This window comes from Camelus bactrianus, chromosome 19 (genome assembly GCF_048773025.1).
Source record: "Camelus bactrianus isolate YW-2024 breed Bactrian camel chromosome 19, ASM4877302v1, whole genome shotgun sequence".
In the NCBI taxonomy this organism is placed as follows: domain Eukaryota; kingdom Metazoa; phylum Chordata; class Mammalia; order Artiodactyla; family Camelidae; genus Camelus; species Camelus bactrianus.
Window position 1 is genome coordinate 19,418,065 of NC_133557.1, and position 25,159 is coordinate 19,443,223.

Sequence of the window (25,159 nt, forward strand, 5' to 3'; positions counted from 1 at the left end):
CTCTCTCACCTGAAAAATGAAAACGGTATTCTGGCAGCTTTGTTGCCGCACAAGTAAGTGAAACCTTATTTGCCAGGCGTCAGGCATACAGTAGGCACACGATAGCTGATGACCTATAAAATAAACATGCTCATCTTTGGCAGCTCATAGTATCTTACTACGTCTCACCGTCTTCATTAAACAGACGGGAGGTCTGGCTCAGTTCTGCAGCGGAAGAGTAAGGAGGCGCAAAGGGTCCACGGGTCCCTTGCCGCCCCCACCCTGTCGAATTCTTCGGGTCGGACGCCTGGATGTGGCCGCCGGGCCCGCGTTCCACGCCCCGCGCAGGAATGTGGGACGCGAGCGGTGGCGAGGAGGGGGCGCTGACACTGAGGCTTTTGCGCTCCAGCTCCGCGGGCCGGCGACGCAGCAAATTCCGCGGCCACACCTGGCCTTGCAGCTGTCCCGGCTGGACCGGGAGGAGGATTCCCCAGTCCTCCGGCCGCCGGTCCCCGAGGGCACGGCGTGGATCCCCGGTGGCCAGGGGCCCGGATGACTGTGAGCACCGGGCGCAGGAGCATTGGGCGCCACCTCGGGGTTAAGCGCGCGGGATCAGCCCTACCCCCCTCCACCTACTCCCCTTCACTGGCCTTTTTGGAGGAGGGCTAGTCCTCTCTGACACGCAGGAGAATGAGTGGCTCCCTGGCTCAGCCCCCGAGAACACCCTACTCAGAATCCTTCCTGGGAGGGAGAAGACCAAGAGGGACCCCTCAGGGGCGCCCCTCTGATCTCAGGGTTCTGGGGGGTCCATGGGAAATCAGCTCCTAGGAGGTCTTACTAGGGTGAGGTGGCCCCATTTCCCTGAAGGGTTAAGTCGTGGTCTTCTCTCTGCCTCCCTCCCATCCCCTACCCACTACCCCAACTAGAGCACAGTGCAAAGCCCAGGGCAAAGCCAAGAACAATCTGAAGTCCTCACCAGCTCTGCAGCTGGAGTGGCATTCAAGGCCTGCAGGCAAAAATGGTCTCTGCTCACCTCTGCCCCCATCTCAACCACTGCCTTTAGCCTTCCCTAACCTGCCTTTTCTCAGCTCTTCAGAGGAACCAGATTCCCTCCAGCCTCAGAGCCTTTGCCCATGCTGTGCCCTCCCCTTGCACTGCTGTTCCCCTGGCTCACGGGTATGTCCCACCTTCACCCTCCACTCATTCTTCTGTTCTCTGCTGAATCATCAGAAATTACTAATACCATGACGAATAGAGTGTCTTGAAAATTCTTGGGCCATGGCTCTTCCACATGAAGTTTAAAATCAGCTTCCCAACTTCCTCCAGAAACCTTGCTGGAATTTTGATCAAGATTGTATTGGATCTAAAGATTAATCTGGGGGGTAAAGGCAGTGGAAGCGATAAATTGGGAGTTTGAGATTTGCAGATACTAACTACTATGTATAAAATAAGCAAGTTTCTTCTGTATAGCACAGGGAGCTATATTCAATAGCTTGTAGTAACCTATAATGAAAAAGTATATGAAAATAAATATATATATGTATATGTAAGAAAACATTACGTAAAAACATTATGCTATACACCAGAAATTGACACATTGTAACTGACTCTACTTCAATTAAAAAATTTTTTTTAAATGAAGATTAATCTGGTAAGAATTGACAACACACACAAGTTCACTAAAAATGACATGATGTGAGTCCTGGAGTGTACAGAGACGAGTCACACAGCTCCTTCCCTCAAAAACCTTGTTTGCTCATGGTCTTCCTTCTTATTTTATTTCATTTTGTGGAGAAGATCTTATTGGGCCCATTTTGCAGATCAGGAAATTGAGGCTCAGAGAAATTACACGACTTGCCCCAGGTCCTATGGTGAGAAAGTGATGGGACCAAGACCCCCACCAACGTCTGTCTGACTCACAAATCTGCCCGAGTCAGTTAGTTCAGTCTGTGGGTTTGGTTTGTGTGACTCTGTTTGTGTGTTTGCATGCACCCAGAATGGAAAACATCTATATTTAAAGACGGATGTACTGTGGGGTTGAGTGGAAGTGCAGGCTTGTCTGCTGTATTGGATTTGACTTCTATTTGTGTTGATGGTGGGGTCCTTGGCTGTGTGTACACAGTGTGGAATGTTTTAGTGGGAGTACGGGGGATGATATTTATGTATTGGGAAGGAAGTCTGTGTTGGGGAGATGAAAATGGGATATTTTTCTTGGTGTGTATGTTTTTTCTTATGTAGCATTTTAACTTTAAACTTGTTGAAAGAACCTTTTTAAATTAAACAAAGGTTCTAAAAACCATCTAAAACTCTAAATTTTTATTAAGGTATAACTTAAAGTGCCCAAGTCTTAAGTGTGCAGCTAGATGAATTTTTCCATAGGTGCACCCATGTGATCACCACTTGGATCAAAGTATAAAGCAGATACAGCACCCTCAGTGACAGCAAGAACTCTCTCATGCCCCTCCCTCAGTCAGTACCCCTCAAAGTAGCCACTGCTCTGATTTCCATCACTGTAAATTAGTTTTTTCTGTTCTTGAGTATTTTCTCAATGGAGTCACATAGTGTTTGCTTGGGGAGGTTAATAGCTAACATTGAACAAACTTGCTTTGTGTGCTCTCACTTCCCGTATCTCACTGAATTTATCATAATAGCGAAATAATGTAGCACCTATTTATTGTTCCCATTATACATACGAGGAAACTGAGGCTCAGAGAGGGCCCATGACTTGCCTTGGGTCACCCAGCGTGGAGTCAGCAATCTAATGCCACCACTCTGGTCCTTGCCCACTACTAGAACATCCTACCTTCCTCTGGGTAACCTGCCAAAGAGGAGACATGGCTTACTGGATGCAAAGACAGCAGGAGTCAGACCTAGGAGTCCAGAGGTGCTTCTGGATGTATTTTATTTTCCTAGCAGTCGATGCCTCTGAATCTGTCTTGAGATCTCTCCAACTCCTCCTCTGCTGGGTCAGGAACCCCCACCGGCTGCCCAACCACCGCTGTGCTGCAGAGACACACCAACCACAGGGGTCGAGTCCTGGCTCCTAGATTTATTTGCTATGTGACTGTGAGGAAGTTGTCTCCTTTTTTGAATCTCACAGCCTCAACTGTTGAAAGAAGGTTAAAATCCTCATGCAGGGTTAGGGCGGTAACAGACGGAAGGTGCCACTGTATAAATTACCATTGCTGTTATTTTTTAAAAAGCCTTTTTATTGTAAAATAAAACATAAATACAGAAAGTCATGTAAAACATATGTGGAACCTAATAAGATGAACCACCTGTTACCAGTCAGATCAAGAAGTCGAAGCCCCTCGATCCCAGCTTGACTTTTGTAGTATTTCTTTGTATTTCTTTTTTCAGTTTTATCACTCAAATGCCCCTCCCAAAACAGTAGAGTCCTTAAAAAAAAGTCCATGCTAAAAAATATGTATCTTTTGAGTCTCTAGTGATTTCTCCCCCCTCTCTCTTTCATTTTCTTACAGTTTATCTTTTGGAAGAACCTGGAGCATTTGATCTGAAGAGTTTTAAAGTGTCTGGATCATCGCTGTTATCTCTCACATATGCTCCCCTCCTTCCAGCTTCCTCTCTCCTTTGCTTGGATTTGGAGTGACATAGATCTGGGTTGCAGGTTTTTCTTTTTCCTTTTTTTAAACAGAGGTACTGGGTATTGAACCCAGGACCACGTGCCTGCTAAGCATGCCCTCTACCACTGAGCTACACTCACCTCTAGGCTGCAGTCCTGAGCCTACCAGTTGCTGTGTGAACTTGGACAAGTCACTCACCCACTCTGAACCTCTTTTTTCAACTGACAAATGAGGGGCTGACCTAGAAGATCTGTGAGGACCTTCCAACTTTCTCAGTTTCCTCTCTCAAGTCTCCTATCTCACAGTCCCTTCTTCTCTTTTCAAATCTCTCTCTCTCTCTCTTTTTTTTTTTTTTTTTTTTTGGTTTTGGTTTGGTTTTGTTTGGAGGAGGGGGAGGTAATTAGGTTTGTTTGTTTGTTTGTTTGTTTATTAAATGAAGGTACTGGGGATTGAACCCAGGACCTCATTCATGCTAAGCAAGACACTCTACCACTCAGCTATTCCCCCCATTTCTCTTTTTTTCACATTGAAGTATAGTTGATATACAACATTAAATGTTACAGGTGTACAAAATAGTGATTCCAAATTTTTAAAGGTTATATTCCATTTATAGTTATTATAAAATATTGGCTATATTCCCTGTGTTGTACAACACAATCTCTTCTTAAAAGCAACTTTACTGGGTGGAAAGAACACTGGGGTAAGAATCAGAGACCTGGCATTGGGATCCAGTTTCCACTGGGACTAGCTGTGTGAACTTGGGCAAGTTACTTAACCTCTCTGAGTTTCTACTTCCTCATCTGTTGAATGGAGCTCCTGATACCTAATCCATAAAACTGGAACAAAACTTGAATGAGATCATGCCCCTAAAGCATATAGTGCCTGGCGCCTAGTATGTGCTGAATAAATGTTAACTGCTACTGTCACTAGTAGTATTATTAGCTGTTATTATAATTAACAGTGATTGCTTACCCAGGCATTGTGTCAAGTGTATTAATTCATTTAATCCCTGCAACAATGTCATGAGGCAACCCCAAATTATAGATGAGAAACCAAGGCACAGAAAGGTTAAGTAAGTTGCCCACGGTCACACAGCTAGTAAGCCATGAACCTAGGCGTCTAGATCCAGAGCCAGCAATGTTAGTCACTAGGATACACTGCCTCAAACATCACTGCTGTCGAGAAGACTTTCCCCTTTCCCCTTCGCTTGCCCAAGATGAGGGAGAATTCCAGGAGGGGTGAGGATGAAGCGATAGCTGAATCCAGTGTGATAAAATCCAGGGGTAAGATCCTAGCGCAAGGCATTCATCTGAATCTGGGCCATCCCTGGTTATTTCCCGCCTCCACCCTTCACATGTTTATCCACAGGCAACCTAAGTGAACCTGGGAATAGGCTTAGTCAGCGAGGACGGCAGAGAAGGTCCCACCTGGTGGAGCAGCCAGGCGTGTCGCTGCGTGTTTGCCACCAGGGCAGTCTTCTGGGTTTCCGAGGATGTGTGAACGTGCAAGATAGGCGATGGTGATTTTCTATGTGTGGTTGGACTGAGGGGCCGTACTATCCTCGATGTCTGTCCCCCTGTCCCTGTGGAGAGGCAGCGTGACCAGCCTGCCTGGGTGCCCATCCCACCTCTGCCACCCGCTGGCTGTGTGACCCCAGGCAGATGACTCAGGTCTGTGTGTCTTGGCTTCCTCGTGGAGAGAAAAATGGATACAATGACAATAATAGCACCGACCTGATAGGGTCGTTCTGAAGACTGAATGACCTCATTCAGGTAAAGTGCTTCAAACAGTGCTGGGCACTAGGAGCAAATGCACACAGCTTGTAGGTCTTAAGCTGATTAAACATGTGAAGGGTGGGTTTCTGTATATTTATCAGGGGCACCTGAGGCCGTCCAGTAGAAAGGATCTGAGGGATTGGGGAAACCAGCTGTCACTATGACTTGTGGGAAGAGACTATGTATGTGTGAGGGTGTGCATGTAAGTGTATGCACAATGAATGTGTGTGCATTCTCTAAATGTTGGAGAATGTTCACCGCCAGAACCCCAGTGACCACACAAACAAGCTCCAGGCCTTAGGACAAGTCACTGAGGCTCTGTGTCCCCATCTGTCCATGGGTGCGGTTGCTGCCTCAAAGGCAGCTGTGAGGACCAAGTGAGTCATGGATGTAATGCTCTGAACCATTACAAGTGCTGGGTATGGGGGAGAGGTCCGTGTTAAGCTTTCTGAGGGAGGAGAGCATAATTCTTGGCACTCCTGGATTTGTAAGTGCCAAGGCTCTTTGCGTCTGCCTCCTGGGGGCTGCAGAGCGCCCCCTAGGTTGTTGTAGATCCCAGGCAGAAAAGCCCACAGTCCAACTGTTCCAGTGGCCCAGAGAAGGATAAGGACTTGCCCCAGGACACCCAACATCCTGGAGGCAGAGAAGGGGCTAGATAGGAGCTAGTCCCTCCTGTCCTTCTGGTGTGATGAGAAAGCCCTGTAGAGGTCAAAATTAGGAGCTCTCGACCCCCACTGCTTCTGTCTGCCAACCTCCCCCAGTATCTAGCAGTCAGCGCTGGGGCTGGGGGAAGCTGCTCCAGCGGGAAGGTGTGTGCTTTGGCAGCAGGCACTGTCTGGGCCGCGGAGGCTGAGGCTGGGCAGCTGCCCGTGATGGGAATTCCATGTGTCTGGGGAGGACCCTGCTCCAGTAGCCCAGTGCCAGCCCCCAACCCCACATCACCACCTAGGCCAGAACTCAGCTTGGCACCCAGAGACTGGGTTCTGCCTAGGGATTCTCAGAGGTCTCTGGAAGAGGAGGCTGGGGGATTACAAATGCTTCAGCTTTGGTGTTTTTATATAGCATCTTTCTTGTAAGTCTGTCTCCTCCTGTTGCAAAAGTATCACTTGTTATTTGTAGAGAATACAAGTAATCAGAGAAGAGAAAATGAAATTCTTTCTTAACCCTGAAGTGTAGCAACTCAGAAACCAAAGGGGCTTTGACACACACACAAACACACCCCTGCATGTTTACCCACGTATCCACGCACACAAACATATGCCACAGAAACCATCCTAAGCACGTGCATGTAGATGCTTGCACACTTATACAAGCACACAGATACTCACACAAGTACACACACAGGTACAGACATCCACATGGTCATGTACATGTCTGTACACATATATGTGATCACGAGCCCTCCATGGGCATGTGTATGTCCGTGTGTGCTTGCACACCTATAACATAAACACATTCTCACAAGTACACGTGTGTACGCACAAGCACACGCACGTGCACACACGCAGTGCTGCACATATGTGAGTTCATCTAATCCTTGCATCAATGCCATAAGGTAGGTACCATCATTTCTCCCATTTTATAGGTAGGGCACAAATGACTCAGTAACCTGCCAAGGACACCTAGTTAGTGCGTGAAAAAAAGAAGTTAAAAAAAAAAGAATGTTGGTGGGGAGGGTAATAGTGCAGTGGTAGGGTGTATGCACAAGGTCCTGGGTTCAATCCCCAGTACCTCCATTTTGAAAAAAAGTTTAAAAAAAGAAATAAATTTCAAAAAGAACAACAACAACAACAAAAAAACCCAAAACAAAATAATGGGGATTTGAACCCAGACCCATGGGCTTAATTAGGTGGACAGCGTTTTGTTGGAGCGCCATGGTAGGGAACATCCTCCTAGGCTTTTTCCCCTAATGCATCTATGTTTGGTTTGTTTACAGAAATGGCATCCTTTTTACATACTGGCAGGGCCCAGGGGTCACACTTAGTTTTGAATCCTGGCTCTATTAAGGCTGGCTTGACTTCGGGCTGTTCCTTCACCTCTTTGGGGATCAGTTTCTTCATCTATAAAATGGGGGAGCAATCGTATCTGCTTCTGAGGGTTGGCTGAGCTTGTATGTGTCAGGCACTCAGCCAAACTCATTAGATGGAGCCATATTCAAACTGCCAACTCTGGGGCTGAAGAGTTTTGTGGGGGAAACAGTCAGAAAATACCCTGGATGCAGAGTGGCCGGAGTGGTCTGGAAGGCACAGAGAAGCCTCCGGATCTAGGGTCTCCCAAGAGGAGATGGTATTTTGTCCTGGAATCCCTGCCTTGACCGCATCCCTAACCTGACCAGCAGCTCAGCCCCAGCCCTGCACGGTCCAGGTGGAAGCGGGAACAGCAGAGGCGGGAGAGGGCGGGAGAGGAAAGCCCACAGACCGGCAGGCGGAGCCTCCTGACCAAGTCTGGCCTGGCTGGAAGGGGAGGGGGCCGTGGGCTGAGACGTCAGATGCCATCAGCTCCCGAGGGACTGTTAAAGTCGTCGCTGTGCTGCCAGGCGGGCCAGGGCGTCTGCAGAGGGCGTCTGCAGAGTTCCTCTGCCTCCTCAGCAGCTTCCTGCCACCCGCCTGGGCTGCCCATGCTGGGTACGCGCCCCCGGGGAGCCCGCTGCCTGGTCCCCCGGACTCCTCTCTCTGGCTCTCCTCTTTCTGGCTCTCCTCATCTTCTCTGTTCTATGTTCTCTCTCTCTCCCCCTCTCTGTCTCTCCCAGGTTCTTGCTATTTTGGGCCCTGTCATTGTCTCTCATTCCCTCTTGTATCTTTCTACCTTTTTACTTCTTTCATGCTTTTTCTCTGTATCTCTTTTTTTCAATCACCTTTTCATCTCCCTCATTTTCCTTTTCTCTCTTTCTCGTTTTTCTTTCTCTCTGCCTCTTTCATTCTCTGCATTCTGGTTCTTACTGTGTCTTGCTCTCAAGCCCCCAAACTGCAGCAACTCAAGGACAAGCGGGCCCTTCACTATGCCTTGGGGAAGGTGGGCACTGCCCCTTGGCGGGCACCAACGGAGCCCACTGGGAGCAAGAGTGGGGAAGAGGGGGTCCAAGCTAGGGAGAACTGGGGTCCGTCTCCTGGGCTGGTGGGATGGAGCCCTGGCTTTGAGTGGCAGCCTCATCTAACCCCACGGCCTGGTCTGGATTTAGCCACTGTTGGGGGCATTTTTTCCTATTGCCCCATCCACTCAGTCCACTGGTGGGAAGGATGGGATATTGTGCCCCTAGACTACAGCTGAGTCAGGAGGTCTTTGCCAAGTTACCAGTAGTTAGCATCCTCTGGGTGGTGATGCTGGAGAACATTCAGGGTTTGGTGCCCTCATGCCCACCCCCTCCAGGCAGCCGGCCCTGACTGCACAAGGCAGACGTGTGACCTCTCCAGCCAGCTATGTCCCTGCTGCCTGGCACCGTGGGCTTGGCAGGCCTGTTCTTCTGGGCAGGCCAGACAATGAACACCTTGATGCCCAATGCCACCCTGGCACTGGCCCAGACCAAGGGCACAACTGTATGGCCCCTGAGTGGCCTGGGGGTGCCCAGGTACCTGTGGAAGCGCCACATCTCCGCCCGGGACATGAATGCCTTACTGGATTATCACAACCACATCCGGGCCAGCGTGCACCCACCTGCTGCCAACATGGAGTTTATGGTGAGTCCCCATGCTCTCCCCAGTGCCCCATCCAGTAAGTGCCATCGAGTCAACATGCCCCGGAAGGGCTGGACCACTCAGGAGCCTGGCCTCCCTAGCCAGTATCTTGGCATCTGGGGAGGAAGTAGTCTGCTCATTTTATAGATGAGAAAACTAAGGCAGTTATCCAAGTCCTTTCTGGAGGCAGGAGCAGAGGACTGCGATCTGTGGAGCATCTTCTATGAGCCAGGCACTACGTGTAACCCTGAGGGGCCTCCTCTTTGTTCAAGGTGGGAATGAACTCCATTCTCCAAATAAAGAAACCAAGATGCAGAGAATTAATCTGCTAAAGGTCACTCAGTTGGGATTCCAACCCAGGTCTGCCAGCTGCTAAGGTTGCAGTCTTAACCAACACAATACCTTTTCCAAGAATTTTGGCTTCCCATTGGGGACTCACAGCGGGTGGGTGGCTAAAGCTTTCCATGCTATTGTCTCTTTGCCCTCAGGAGTTTGATGGACACACCCAGATTGTCCTCAGCTAGCCTGTGGAGGTAGAATTTGGAGCAGTGGGGTCTGGTACCTGAAGGGTCTCGGGCTAAAGAGAAACAGCAGTGACCCACAGAGGAAGCTGGGATGTTTTCCCTCAAAGGGACAGGGCCAGGGGCTCTCACCCCAGCCCCCAAGAAGCTGGACTCCTGGAGCGGAGGAGGGAACTTTTCTCTTTATCACAGCCCCTCCCCCAGGACCATTGTCCCAAACTACCCTGGACAGATAGGCTTCCAGCCCACCTACCGGTTTCTTTAGGGAAAGAGATTGTCAGTTTGCCTCCTCTAAGACAAATACGTGCTCCCTGACAGCCTAAAAATTCTTATGCTTTTGCAACGTGTCCATTCAGTTACCTACTAGCTCCTGTCTGGAGCCAGGCTCCACGCTGAGTCCTGTGGACACACACTGCCGAGAACAGGGTGGACAAGGTCCATTTTAGTGGGGATGATGGAAAGCGAAGACTGACCACAAAATTTACGTATAATAAGACGTCAGGTAGCAATATGGTGTTGGGAGGAGTGGGGGACAGGAGCCCAAACGGCAGGCAGCTAGAGGTGGGCGGGTCGCTTACTTGTTCATTAACTGACTCATCCATTGATTAGCCCAGCGCCTGGCACCTAGAAGGCCCTCCAGTTTTCAAACAATGACACATTTATTGAGCACCAGTGTGTGTGTGCCCCCACCCCCCCCAACAACAGGTGTTTAATTATTACATCAATTGTGGAACAGAGAGAGGCAGACATCTCAGCAGGGGGTCCCAGGAGGGTCAGTGAGCCCCGGTTTGATGTTAGCATGTCCCTTCAGCTCGCCCCGCCCGTTTGCGGCACAAAGGAAACATTCCTCTACTTTCCCACAAAATGTGTGAGTCTGACAACCCTGGGGAGAGGTCTGGACCACTCTTTGGGGGCCCCCATTCCTTTACTAGCCGGCTTCTGCCCACAGGACAGGTATCTGACCAGAAATTTCTTGCTCCAGGAGTCCTTTCTCTCCTCCAAGACAGTTCAGGTCCCTTACCACATTCTCACACCCCCCAGGATGGCAATGATTCTTTCACGTCTCATTTCCTTGCTAGACTGTGAGTCCTTGTTCAATATTTGCTGAATGAACAGATGAAACGAAGGAACGAACAGTATCTGAGAGAATCCCAGAAAGTCAGAGTGGAAGGCGACTAGTATTTTTTTAATGGATGCCTCTTCAGGTTATAAAACCTGGAAATTAGGAAGCTGTTAAGAAGGATGAGGAGGGTGATCTCTGTGTCCTGATGCAGAATAATCACTAAGATAACCTATCATGTTAAGTGAAAAGAGGGGGGTATCAAATAGAGTGTCTGGCATCCAACAGTTTGTCCAAAAAATTTATATATATACATAATTATATATACTTATAATTTATATACACACATAATTATCATATGTACATATTATGTAATATGTAATTATTTTATGTATGTATTACATATGATATGTATAATTATACATATAAAACTTATGTACGTATGTATAATATGCTTACAGGTGTAGAATATTTCTGGAACAGGACACAAGAAACTCACAGCGATGGTTACCCCCAGGGTCAGGGTGGCTGGAGGGACTCACTCAGGACAGAGATGAAAGACTCCACTTTTCCTCTATCTTACATATTAAATTTGTGCATGTTTTCACTATTCAAGAAAAAAAAAACCCTTTTGAATTAAAAATTTTTAATGTTAAAATGAACACATTTTAAAAATAAAATAAATACAATTTAAAAATCCATTGTCTTCCCATCACCCTGGGTGCAGTCACTTCTAGGGATGCTGGGAACTCCCGGGCCAGTACCCTGGGACCCTGCTTGGAGCAGAGAGCCCCAGGCTTGAAGCCAAGGGAGAGAAAAAGGGCATCTGGCTAGGAGTCAGAAACCTAGGTGTGGATCTGGCTCTGGTGTGGACTTGCTGTTGACCTTGAGTTTCGGTCTTCTAATTTATCGGTGGGTTTGTTGCAGGGTTCCAAGGAGACGGGGGGTGGGGGAGTAATGGTACTGTGTACGTGCATCTCTAGACACTGTCGAGATGATGGCAGTTGTTCCCCTGGGGAATTTCATGACCTGTCTTTTCTCCGAGGTCTGGGATGAGCAGCTGGCCAGGTCTGCTGAGGCCTGGGCCACCCAGTGCATTTGGTCCCACGGGCCCCCACAGCTGATGAGATACGTGGGCCAGAACCTCTCCATCCATTCTGGCCGGTGAGTTGAGCTCTTCCTTCACTCGCTCATTCAACAAGGTCACCGAGCACGCTGGTGGCAGAGTGACTTTTCCTCCATCTTCTCTGCCTCCCCAGGTACCGCTCGGTGGTGGATCTCGTGAAGTCTTGGTCTGAGGAGAAGCGAAATTACTCGTTTCCGGCCCCGAGGGACTGCACCCCGCACTGCCCCTGGCGCTGCAGTGGCCCCGTCTGCTCCCACTATACCCAGGTACCCCTTGTCGGGATGAGGGGCTGATAGAGAACAAATCCTCTACCTTAGGAGAAAAAGAATGTTGTGGGCCAGAAATTAGAAATAAAACAGAGGCTCCTAGGGACTTCCTTTTACATACTGAGCCTGTTCCTGGAAAGTTGTGTGAGCACTGAATTGAGTGGAACTGACCTCGTTTTGAGCGTCTTAGACAGTCAGACCATATTGTTTGACCCCAAAATGGAGATGTTTGGTCTGACAAGTTCAAGAGTGCATTCAATTTCAATAGGTTCAAACATCTTCTCTTGTTTTCTGTTTTCTAAGTTTCTTGCTATCTTAAAAAAAAGAAACACCAAATAAGATTATAAAAAATTATAGTATATTTGGAGTGCTAATATTGAATATGTTACCACTTACTACACATAAAAATACAACACAGTATAACGTTGCAAGACCTGGGACAGAAACCTCCAGTGGTATGACGAATGTCTTCTTCCTGTCCTGCCGATCTCTCTGTGACTCATTTGCAGTAAATGTCAAAAATCAAAGTTTGAGACCCTCTAGGAAATATGCGGCCTAAACCAAATGTCCTTCCTTCATTTTATTACCATGAGATATTATTAACTTCATTTTACCAGAGAAAAAGCTGAGGCACAGGGTGGTTCAGTGATTTGGTCAAAGAAACACAGACAGTGATATTGAGATTCTGACCCAAGGCTGTTTAACGCCAAAGTTTGTGTTTTAACCTCCAACACAACAATGATTTTTAAACACTAGTTACTAGGGAAAAAAGAAGGAAATCTAACAGAATGGTATGGTAGGGTGGGTATAGCTCAGTGGTGAGGCCCATGCTTAGCATGTAAGAGGTGCTGGGTTCAATCCCCAGTACCTCCATTAAAAAAAGAAAAAAAGAACGGTATAGAAAATATTAGCATGTATCACGCATGGTAAGATTAAATATTGGTCCATAAAACTTTTGTTCCAATTGTGGGGTTGGGGTGTGTGTGTGTGGGTGGGTGTGTTGGTACACAGGGTAACAGTATAAAATATATTCCTTATTGTTAATTGTAGTTAAAAAAAAGGTTTGAGAAAGAATATATTACAGTGTGCCTCCAGTCCCGCCACCTTGAGACAGGCAGACTGTCTCCCCCAGGAAAACCTCATCTAATGCATCCACCCTGAACCAAGCCCAGGAGCCGTCCGGCCCCAGGCCCTTCTCACAGCCTCCCCTGTCTTTGTCCCTCCTCAGATGGTGTGGGCATCCTCCAATCGGCTGGGCTGTGCCATCCACACCTGTAGCAGCATCAAGGTCTGGGGCAGCACCTGGCACCAGGCTGTGTACCTGGTCTGCAACTACGCCATTAAGTGAGTGCAGCTCTGGGACAGAGACGGGCATCTGGGGCAGGAGGGTGGCCCCTGAGGTGCGGCAGGCAGAATTCTCAGAAAAGGAAGACACACAGGACACCCTGCCTTCCTCCATTCTAAATAACCTTAATACTTTTAGAGAGTCGATCAAGAATCCTTTTTTCCTTACCCAAGTTTCAGAATCGATTGGGAGGTAGAGGACCAAGGCAGGTGGATAGGCAGTCTCACTGATGATGTCAGTAGTGGAGAATGTGGCTTCAATCTGCCAGCCAAGTGGGCTTGCAAATATCTCACTGTTGAACTAGACCTTTAGATCCATTGGCAGACCACACTGGACAACCACAGGCCTCTCCTTCTAAACACAGGGCCAGCCCCTCTAAGCTTACCGCAAGAAACAGAGCAACCAAGAATGCATGCTCACTGCAGGCAGGCAGATCCCAAAGGAAAGAAAGGAAGGATGGAATGAGCTTGCTCAGACTCTCCAGTCAGCTTGGTGGGAGAGAGGACAAGCATGGTCTTCATACCCAGGTCTCCTGGAAACACGGAGAAAGGAGAATGGGAATTCCCACACAATGTGACAGTATACAAATTTGCAAACGTTACAGATGCTCATACAAAAGCAAGAACGGGTTCTAAGTAAAAATGATATTTAGACTTTCAATATTACATCATGATAACTGCCTTTTACTCTCGTGTAGCCCTTCATCATTTACAAAATACTTTCACCTTATTATCGCATTGAAGAGATGAAAGACAGAAAGAAGGAAGGAAAGAGGGAAGGACATCTGCAAAATGGGAAGAAAATGGTATCTACTCATAGAATTGTTGAGAGAATTAAGTGAGCTGTCCCAGGTAATGCCCCCAGGCGCATAATAATTTTGGAATGCTCATTGGTTCCTATTCTTGTTACTAGGCCTGGGTTTCTCAGCTCTACCACGTACACACTGAAGTCTTTGGATAAGTCATTTCCACTCCGTAGGTCTCAGTCTCCTCTTGTAAAATAGGGCTAATCCTACCTGCACACATGGCTCCGTTATTTAACCTTTGCTGCATCCCTGTGAGGGAGGAAAGTCTAATGGTTTTACAGATGAAGAAACCGAGGCTTACAAGGGTGACTTGGTCACAAGCAGTGCTGAGACTTGGAAATCTGTGCGAAGGTGGCTCATGTCACCGACCCCGACCCCGCCTCCCTGCGACCTTTTCTCTTCCAGGGGTAACTGGATCGGCGAGGCACCGTACAAGATGGGGAGGCCGTGTTCCGCCTGCCCGCCCAGCTACCAAGGCAGCTGCAACAGGAACATGTGCTTCTCTGGGCTCAAGTTCAACCGGCTCCCGCGGATCTGAAGTTTCTCTGGGCTCCAGCAGGCCTCCAGCTGGGTCTGACCCTCCAAGACTCCCTTCCCAGAGACCGGGTTTTTTTTTTTTTTTTTTTTTTTAAGGACATGAGTGGGGCTCACTCTACCAATCTGAATTTTCCCTCCTGATTCCATTTCCTAAATGTTCAGCATGTGCCAGAAGAAAACAGCCTCCTTCCCTTCCTTCTTACCTGTTACAACTATTTTTTCTCTGGCCTCCAGGAAAGAGGCCTGAGTCTTTAATTTACTCAGTCCTCAGAGAGCCAGGGCTGGAAGAAGCAGTGACAGCAGTTTTGTGATGCTCAGGCCTCAAACCCATAAGTCTTTGTCCATCCAATAAAAGGTATTCATTAAATAATCTTGATCCTGAAACCTACCTACATTCATCCAATAATAGCCAACCAGTTTCTTGGAGCCTTGGAGGACCAGTGGTCCCTGTCTCTGAGTTGGGACCATTTCAGGTCAACGCTTGTAAAAGGTAACTGAAGGGAAGGTATCGCTCAGCGGTGGAGTGCATGCTTAGCATGCATAAGGTCCTTGGTTCAATCTCCAGTACTTCCATTTAAAAAATAACAATAAAAAAAACCCAATAATAAATAAATAAACAAAACTAATTACCTCCCTTGCCAAAACAGAGCATTTAAAAAAAAAAAAGATGATGCTTAAAAAAAAAAAAACCACCCTGAAATTAGCTTGTGGACATTCTATCCTCATTGCATGGGCACAGGCACCCTTTTTACAGATGGGCACACTGAGGCTTAGCAAAGAGGTATGACTTACTGAGAGCTGCACGGCTTGTCTGCAAAGGCACCCAGGTTGAAGCTCAGGCTTCACAAGCCCTTCAGGTAGTTCAGCACCTCTCTAAATGCTCAGATCTGAGAAGTGAAAACAGAAGTTGGCCCGAGGGAACTCTCTCTTTAATTTTTTTTCCTTCCAGTCACTGTCTCTCTCTGCCTTGGTCTCTCAGTCACCTCCTTCTCTGCTCTATCTCTGTCTCTCTTTCTCTCCCTCTCTTTATTTCTCCTGCGGAATCTCATTCCCATGAACCATTTCCCCTCTCCCCACCCCACCCTACCCAGTTATCATAACACACAAAAGTCCTTTTGTCTCTGGAGATAGTAAAATCTCTCCCTCAAACCTTGCCCTCCAGCTGGGGCCCACTCCCTGCCGGCCTGGAGAGAGCTCCATTTAAAGACTCTTGAAAACAGGCGCCTTCCCCCAGAGTCCCTACATTGTTGTGGACAGAGTGAGTGTTCTTCCCTCTTGGTCATTCCCACCTGCACTACAACCTATGCATGTCAACACCGCCTCCCTCTGCCCTCAGTAAAGTCCTTTGAGATCCCCTGCAGTGGCTCTTTCTGGTCCTGGTCTCGGCTCTCAGGAGGGTCAAAAGAGGAGAGAAGGAAGTTTATTAGCGGAGGTGGAATGAGGGGCAAACCAGCTCAAGAGGAAGATCCGAGGATGGGCTAACAGCCCTTCAGCCCCTACTTTGCACCCGGCACGTCAGCTAGATGACGTGTGCATGTGTGTATATGTTATCACTCCATTTTATAGCTAAGAAAAATGAGCCTTAGCACAAGTGCTTATTTCTAAATGTTGGGCATGCATGAAGTAAGAGAAACAAGTACACTGTTCTGAGTTCATTATTCTCAGGTTATATCCTTCCTACGTTTTTTTGGCGGTGGGGCAGGAGGGTGGTTAAAGTCCCCTTTCATATATTACATAATGGTAATAATAAATGTTAGATTTTCTTTAAAAATTATTAATGTCCTTATATTGGGGGAAAAAACAACTTGCCAACCCTACGTCAAATTCCCAAAATGTTCTGGAAATTTAAGTGGCATGTGACCCCTTGGATTCAATGGCATGTATAAAGTCACATGGCTGGTAAGGAGCAGACGTGGGATTTGAATTCAGCGCCACCCAACCCCAATGCCTGTGCTGTTTTGACTGCCCCATGTTACCTTCCTGTGTCCTGAGTACCAGGATAATGAGAATTAACAGCCACTGGCATTTATGAACTGCTGAGTACACACTTAATCTCACTGAATTATCACAGCTCTCTTAACTGTTCTTAAGTGTTTCTATACCCATTTTACAGACATAAAAATGGAGGCCACAGAAGCTGGGTTTGAATATGCTCTGCATGACTCCAAAGCCCAATATCTTAACCCATTCACTCTCTTGCCTCTCAGCTAAGAAGGGAGAAACTCAGGGATTGAAGAAAGATTGAGACAAAAGATTAAGCAAAAAATGCCACTGGGAATTCCAGATGACCTCCCTGGTTCCCCATTTCTGAAACTGCCTCTGGGAAGAGCCCAGGTCAAAGGAGAAATGAGGCAGGTGGGCAGGCTTGTGTCTACCATGCCTTGGACCCTGCAGACCTAAGGACAGGGACTCCGGCAGTGTCCTGGCTTGGTTAAGCTGCTGTTCCAACTGAAGGGGAACTTTTGCTGCAAGAAACCTGAAACAGCTTTCAGCCCTCTGCAGTATTTTATACTCTCTGAAGATCTTCATCCCCCAGTTTCATCTGATTGCTCATTTGCTTACACATTCACCAACCAAGAGGGTTAAGAGCACAGACTCTGAAGCCAGACTGCCTTGGTACAAATTTAACTCAGTGGCTGAGTGTGCTTGGGTGAGTCACGCTCTTAGAGCCCCAGTCTCACTTACAAATGGGGACACTAAATAGTATCTGTCTCAAGAGGCCCTTCAAAACCTTAAATGAATTCATGGAAAGCGCTTGGAACAGTACCTGGTGCTAGTGTAGACGGCTACCTTAAAAGTTCACCATCAGGAGGGAGGAGAGGTGATGGAGTCCCTGACATGGAAAGGAAGCTATGGAGGGAGGGTTTTGTTTTGTTTTTAATAAAAGAGACACTGTAGTCCATTTAAATATGGATAGAATTCTGCTTCTAGAAATTTGTCCTACAGATATACTCCCCACGTGTGGGTCAAGACATTTGAAGCTTACAAAGACATTCACTTTTTGTAAAGGCAAAAGCCTGGAAACAAGCTAAGTGTCCAGCAACAGGACACTAGTAAAATCACTTATGGGACATGGACACACTGGAATACTACATGGCCACCAGAAGAATGAGGCAGGCATGCTGGTACTTAGATACTAAGAGGGAAAAGCAAGTGGCAGAAGAGTGTGTTTAATATGTCCCCATGTATTTATATGCACTTACATGTGTGTACACCTTAGTCAGCTCGGGGTGCCGTTACAAAATACCACAGGCTGGGTGGCTTAACCAAGAGAAAAATTTTTCCCCCAGTTCTGGAGGCTGGAAGTCCGAGCTCAGGGTGCCAGGATAGTTGAGTTCTCATGAGAGCTCCCATCCTGGCTTGCAGACAACCACCTTTTCATTGTGTCTTCAGGTGGCAGAGAGAGAGAGAGAGAATAAGAGAGAAGGAGAGCTCTCAGGTCTCTTCTTAAAAGGACATGAATCCTGTGGGATCAGGACCCCACCCTTATGACCTAATTTAATCTTAATTACTTCCATAAAGGCTTTATCTTCAAATACAATCACACTGGGGGTTTGATCTTCAGCATATGAATTTTGGGAGGATAGAGATCACTCCTCTGTAGTGCATATGTATGTAATTTCTGGAAATGTATACAAGAATTTGTTTAAAAGTTCAGTAGAATGAAATATAGGAACTAAGGTAGGAGGAAGGCTTATTTTTCATTATATGCTGTTTGTACAATTAAAAATTTTTTTTTTTAATTTTTCTTTTTTGGTGGGGATAGGTAATTAGGTTTATTTATTTATTCTTAGAGAAGGTACTGGGGATTGAACCAGTATGCTAAGCATACTAAGCATGCAGCCTACCACTTAAGCTATACCCTCCCCCTCCCAATTTTTATTTTTAACACATGAATGTGTTACTTCTTTCATTCACAAAACTAGTTTGAAGCAAACGAAAGCAAGAGGAAAGATCATGTCACATAGTTAAAGTTAAAAAGACTGACAACAGCAAACAGTGATAAGGATGAGGATGCAAATAGGGGTTCTCTCACCTTGCTGGTAGGAATGCAAAATGGTGCAATCGCTGTGGACAAGAGTTTTGGAGTTTCTTACAAATTAAACCTATACATACCATATCAACCAGCAATTCCTTTCCTGGAAATTTAACCAAGAGAAATGAAAACATATGTCTACAGAAAGACTTGTACGTGAATATACATAGCTGCTTAATTTATAAAAGTCTCAAACTGGAGACAACCTCAATATTCATTACCAGGTGAATGGGTGAACAAATTGCAGTATATCCATTCAGTGGAATACTACTTGGCAAGAAAAAAGACAGGAACCTAGATGAATCTCACAAACATACTGAGCAAAAGAAGCCAGACACAAAGTAAATGCAGTCTGATTCTATTCCTATGACCTTCTAGAGAAGACAAATCTAATCTAGAGTGACAGAAAGCAGACCAGAAGTTGCCTGGAGTGGGAGGTGCCAGGAAGATTGATTGCAGAGGAATAAAGGGAACTTTTGGGAGTAATGGAAATGCTCTGTATCTTGATTAAGTTTATAGTTACATGGGTGTATACATTTGTCAAAAACTCGTAAAACTGTACACCTAAAAAAGGGTACATTTTATTATATGTACATTATACCTCAATAAAGTTGACTTTTAAAGTCTAAAGAGGGAGAGGTTGAATATATAGGAGAACTCACACTGGATCATGTGAGGCTCCTGAGTAGTGGGCAGAGGTAGGGTGTGGACCCGAGTGGATTTGGAGGGAAAGAGGGGAGCAGAGTGCAAATACAGGTGAATTTTTGTGGGGCATTGAGGCTGGTCCAGGTTTAAGGCTTCTGTTTTCTCTGTGAGGAAGGTAAAGTCTCAGCCTGCGGAGAATGAGGTAGAAAAGGTTTGAGGAGAGAAGAGATCTGAAATAGAGGTAGAAAATAGAAGAACAAGGAGGAGAGAAACAGGAGAGAAGTTCTGGGCAGTGTGGAGGGACCTGCCCCAGTGGGTGATCATGAATCTTTGGTGGCTGCCATCTCTCCCTCAAAGTAATATTTTTTCCAACAGTGATCGGCTGCTGGTGTGTAGGCATGAAGAAAGCCAGGTACTCAGGTTTATCCAGGCTTGGGTTTTTCTCAAGTGGTTAGAAGGAAAGGAACTGAGAGAGAAACTAAGATGATGGACTGTGGGCTTCAAACTGGACAGAAGGAAATGAAGACAAGAAGGTGCAACAGATAGGGAGGAAACAGAAGGAACAAAGGACCAGAGGCAACGCAGTGTCCATCCATAGGAGACGAGACATCCCCTTGAGGTAGCCAGGCGAGGACACTGGGAGAACGAGACTGTAGACAGAAAGGAAGAGATCGATTAGCTATTTTAGAAGTGGAGCAACATGTGAGGTAGGTTTCAATGGGGAAATGAAATAATGTACCCCAAACCATACAGCAAGACGATGGTGGACCTGGGGTTTTTGGCTCTTCTGAGTCCCATGTTTTACTGCTCCTCATTTGAGCTCTCCCCAACATGATAAAGACCTTCAGCTCAGAATCCCAAATCAGACTGTGAGACCCAACATTGAGATAAAAGAAATGGGACTGTTCCCAAAAAAGCCGAATGATAGTCTAGTATGCAAGACAGCTAAGAAGCAAGATGGTTCAGCTTTCCAAGGCAGGAATGCAGATTTCAGCAGTAGGTTGTGTTTTGTGTGGAGAAGGAGACCAAGGCCCAGTGGAGGGAGCAGGCAGAGTGCTTTTGACCCATGGGCTGGAGTCAGCCCTGTGTTTCTCCATTCCTCATAGCACTCACCATTTGTCATTACACCTTTGCAATAACATCTTTGAGTAATGTCTTTAATGTTATCTAATTAATGCCCATCTCCTCCATTACTCCACAGTTCCATGGATGCAGGCATGAAGTCTACTTTGCTTATTTCTGTATCACTGGAGTCTAGCATGGGGCCTGGTATACAGTAGGCAGTCAATAAATATATGTTAGATAAAGGGGAGAATGTGCATTGTAATTCTAACTCCTCTATGTACCAGCTGTGACTCCAGGCAAGCAACTTCTCTCTGTGCTTCAATTCCCTCACCTCATTTTAAGTTAAGCATGGCAATGCCTGTATGCCTGAGGCTCCCAGCATCCAGTAGCCGCTCAATAAGTTCAGCCCTCCAGCTTCCTCGTTTTCGCCTCTACCCCTCCCTCCTGGCTCATGCCACACCCATTGTTTGGAGCCATAAAACCCAACCCAGGTTGGACTCTCACCTCTCATCCCCTCCTGGCCAGTCCTTCCCCTTAAATAAGGGGTAGGGAGGGCTGGTGTCTCCCACATCTGGCTCCAGGAGCCCCCAACCCCAGAGTGCAGGACTAGGGCCCAAGTGGACCTCTGGTCTGGTCAGGTTGCCGTTACCATGGCAACAGTGACAGTCCCCCCCACAGGTTCCCTAAGTGACTGGTTACTCTTTAACATATCCACCCACCTTGGGTGATTAGAAGAATCAATAAGATAACCGGGCGGTGGCAGCTGGCTGCACTCACTGCATTGCCTTCCTGGTGGACTGGCTCCTGCTGCTGTTGTGTGTGGGGCCCCAGCTCCTCCATGCCCCCGGGTCTCCGGCTGGGCGGGCTCGGCCATGGTCAGTGTGAATGCGCCCCTCGGGGCTCCAGTGGAGAGTCCCTATGGTGAGTGGGGTCTAAAGTTGGGGCTTAGGGAAAGACTGGACATGGTGGGACCACCATCAAGTTTGGGAGACCATGGGATATGCCTCTATGTGTTTCCTAGGGTCCCAAAGACCCTCTCAGGGCTTCTCTGGAATGGCAGGAAGCCCAGGGGAGGCACGTGACTTGCTTCACTAAACTAAACTGGGGCATGGTGGATCTGGCACGCGAAATGCTCGGAGGGGCCGCTGGAGCCCCACGGTGGGGGCTTGGTTCACTTGCCTGCCCAGGGAGACAGCCTTCCTGGGCTGCATCCCAGGAGTCTTTCTGAAATTCCACAGAAGGTAGGGCTGGAAGCATCATCCCCACTTTGCCGTGGGGACAAGCTGAAGCCCAGAGAGAAGCTTGCTGGGCCTTGGGTCACGGAGCTGGCTCCTGGTCTAGGTGGGTTGGGACTGGAGGGGAGAGTTAGCCATCTCCTCTAATGAGGACCATCGGCTCTGGATAATTCAGCAAGGGGAAGCCCTTTAAAGCAACGCACAGCACAGGGTGTTGGAAAATGAGAATGGTCTTTGCTGTAAGTGTGAAACTTAGATGCAGGGTGTGGGAAGAGTTGTTGCTGATGATGAAGGCCCGGGGCTCTGCTGCTGGGGGTAACTCCAAAACTGGAAGTAACCCCAATGTTAGGTAGTAGAGGATGGATAAATAAAGCATGATGCTTCTTTAGGATGGAATGCTATCCCACTGTTAGAGAAAAAAATGCAGATATCTGTGTGCAGATAGAGAAGGACTTTCAAGTACGTTATGTGAAAAAAGGAGGCTGAAGAGCATATAGCATATTATATTTCTGATAACAGGACAGATGTACACGTATATATGCACACACACGTCTGGATTTGCATAGATTAGTGGAAGGACACAAAGAAACCAGTAACAGAGTTTTGTTTCTGAGGAAGGAGGTTCAAGAGAATGTTTGTTTTACTTTTTTTCACATTTTGGATTAAAAAAAAAAAAACTAGGTGCATTTTAGAAAATGATTTAAATCACATGCATGCAGAGCTTGGCCTCTGGAATCCAGCAGATCTTGGCTCTTGTTCTGGGACTTTAGACAAATTCCTCATCGTTTCTGTGCCTTGGTTGCCTTGACTGCAGGGGAAACAGGGTGTCTTACAGTCTTCGTGCTGGACTAAAGGAAAGCAAGGTGTAAGCCCTCAGCCCCCGGCACATTGTAAGGACTCAATAAATATTACTTAATTATCATCACTAGCTGAGGACAGATGGCCACAAGGAATCAGAGACCGTTCTCCTGATTGGTCCAGGGGATCTCCTTTCTTTGACCCACCATCAAGCTGGAGTATGTGATGCAGTGGAAAGAGCAGAGGCTGAAGAACCACAAACAGCCTGGGGGACCTCTCCCACACACCGGCTGTGTGACCTTGGGCAAATCACTTCCCATCTTTACAGCTATTTCCTCTTCTGTAAAATGGAGAGAAACACAGGACCTATCTCATAGAGGGCGGTGGTTTGAGGAGATAGCATAGCTCAAGGGGCGGGAATGCCTTAGATGCTTCATCCAAGGTCGAAACACAATTTTAAGACTTGGTTGACCCTGTGGCCAGAGGGAGACTCATCAGCTCCCAAAGGGTCAGACAGTCATCTTCTGGGGAAGGAGAGGTTCAGGTCCCAAGCCTACATTAGGTGTTAAGAGAAGGCCCCATAGAGATCCTCCCAAAGGATAAATATTTATTATATAACAAATGGAAGGATGGATGGATGGATGGTTGGAGGGATGATGGATGAAGGGATGGATGCTATACTATGACTATTACTTCATTTAATTCTCAAAATAGTTGTCTCAGATAAATAACATAATCTCCAAGGATAGAAGAGAAAACTAAAGTTTAGGATTGTTAAAAAAAAATCATCTGCTTCCAGACTTGACATAGTCCATCTGTGCTTATGCTCTTGACAAAGCTACAGATATGGCTGGGCAGAGAAAGAGGGCTCCCGTGGCCAGATCTGCAGCATGCATTAACAATGAAAGAGAACTGTTGTCTTTGGACAGTGGGTATTTATGTGTGTGTGTGGGGTGAAATATTGGTTAAAAGATCCTGCTTTTTAGAAAAAATAAATCTGTGTTAGCATTCTGAATCTGCCTTTTTTTTTTTTTTAAGCTGTGTGACATACCCTTCTCTGAGTCTTAGATATTTCATCTGTTAAATAAATTAAGGATGTCTGATGGGAAGCTCTGGGAAAGTTTATGCACTTTCTGATAAAAAAAAAAAAGAACACACATGTTTTGAATAAAACCCCTTTCTCTGGGATTCTTGACTGGGGATCATAATAAGCTTCGAAGGTAGTAATCACAGAGGTAAATTGCTGTAAGTTGCTGGGTAAGGACCATGGTTCATAGCAGAGCCTCGGGAGAGACAGTGAAGGGCAGAGTTGTGGCTAGGATCACATGAATTAGCACGGAAGTGCTTAGAATAGCGCCTGACACAGAGAAAGCACAGGATAAATCCCAATCCTTAGTAAGACCGTCATTAATGAGCTGATCTTTGGTGTGGTGATCCTAGGCGAACTTGACCCTTCCCTGGACTTGCAATGCATCCATGGCACACTGGATTCTGCTTTGTAGATCTCATCATTACTCTGACCAAATCGTTTGTGCATCGTCAGGTCTGTCTCCCCTACTAGACTCTAAACTCCATGAGGCCATGGACTTCAAGGCTTTGTTCAGCCTTGCATGTCTCACTCAGTGACTGGCACAGAATTAGTGCTCAGTAAGCATTTGTTGGATGAATGAATTGAGGGAGGTTTTAAGGAACAGCCCTATGACAATGGTCTGTGTTGTAAGTCAGATCCAGGCCCAGGCTCTTCCGTTCCCTCCTCTCTGCCATCCTCACTGTGTTGGCTTTTGGTTCTTGGTTTGTCCCATTACAGACCCAAGGTGGCTGTCACAGCATCAGGCATCACGTCTGCACTGAAGTGTCTGAAGCTGGAAGGGGTTTTCCTTGAAGCACTTATTTCTTTTTCCCAAAAGCAAAAATTTCCCAGAAACTTCCTAGCAGACTTCGTTAGTTCAAGGAAAGCTGGGAAGTGTCTAGAGGAAAGAAATGGGAAAGCCGACATTGGCTGAGACCAATGCTGCTCTTTTCTTGGGGTCTGGCACAGTGCTGCTGCGAACCAAACTGGAGTTCTCTTATAATGAGTTTCTCAGCTTTGGCATTATTCGTATTTTGGCTTGGATAATTCTTTTTTGGAAGGGGACTGTTTGGTACATTGTAGGATGTTTAGCAGTTTTCCTGGCTTCAACTCACTAGATGCTAGTAGCAAACCTGTCAGTTGTGCCAACCAAAAATGTCTCCTGACATTTCCAAATGTGTCCTGGGCACATATGACACTGCTGTGTTATATGGAAGCAGGAATAGCTGCTGGGTACTATCTGCCACATTTGAGTTACTGTGACTCTTGTGTTGTAGTGTTTGCTTTGGGTACCAGGATCTAGCTCAGCACCAGATCTGGGGCTGCCCTTAGCAACTGTGAGGCTAAGATGCTACAGTGTACATATCTGTGTGCTAACTTAACTCTTGGCTTTGTTATTTTCCTATCTTTGTTTTGCTTTCAGCAAGCTTCTCTTGATTATTTTGGCCCTTTGGGAGTTTGTCATTTTTGTAAGCATCTCAAATCGCCTTGGAGCAAGGTCTGTATTTGTCTCATTCTTCTTGTTATACTCCAGGCCACCACAGGGCCTGGCCCTCTGTAGAATTTGGTGGGGGGTGAATGAATGAATGAATGAATGAATGAATGAATGAATGAATGAGGAGGTGGATGGATGGATGAATGA

The 25,159-nt window shown here is 46.8% G+C and overlaps 2 protein-coding genes and 1 long non-coding RNA gene across 6 annotated transcripts in view; 2 read left to right on the forward strand and 1 right to left on the reverse strand.

Moving 5' to 3' along the window:
- The first annotated feature begins 6,875 nt into the window (after window positions 1-6,875).
- Window positions 6,876-14,689, forward strand: R3HDML (R3H domain containing like). Its single transcript, XM_074347318.1, has 6 exons — window positions 6,876-7,962; window positions 8,705-9,012; window positions 11,636-11,754; window positions 11,850-11,982; window positions 13,211-13,326; window positions 14,538-14,689. The coding sequence occupies exons 2-6, from the start codon at window positions 8,755-8,757 to the stop codon at window positions 14,668-14,670; spliced, it is 759 nt and encodes a 252-aa protein (XP_074203419.1). The 5' UTR covers window positions 6,876-7,962; window positions 8,705-8,754; the 3' UTR covers window positions 14,671-14,689.
- The window catches only part of LOC105071923 (uncharacterized), a 38,520-nt gene continuing 24,238 nt past the window's right edge, over window positions 10,878-25,159 (reverse strand). Inside the window, exons 3-4 of one of the 4 annotated variants that reach the window (XR_012500643.1) lie at window positions 12,154-15,556; window positions 10,878-11,884 (exon numbers count right to left, since the gene is read on the reverse strand). This is a non-coding gene — a long non-coding RNA (uncharacterized LOC105071923). Of the gene's footprint in view, window positions 15,557-25,159 lie in introns of all 4 variants that reach the window. The other 3 variants (XR_012500644.1, XR_012500645.1, XR_012500642.1) reach the window with 3 other exon arrangements.
- Window positions 20,702-25,159, forward strand: part of HNF4A (hepatocyte nuclear factor 4 alpha) — a 57,733-nt gene continuing 53,275 nt past the window's right edge. Inside the window, exon 1 of the mRNA XM_074347317.1 lies at window positions 20,702-21,336. Within this exon, the coding sequence (XP_074203418.1) occupies window positions 21,288-21,336 (49 nt within the window). The 5' untranslated portion in view covers window positions 20,702-21,287. The remainder of the gene's footprint in view (window positions 21,337-25,159) is intronic.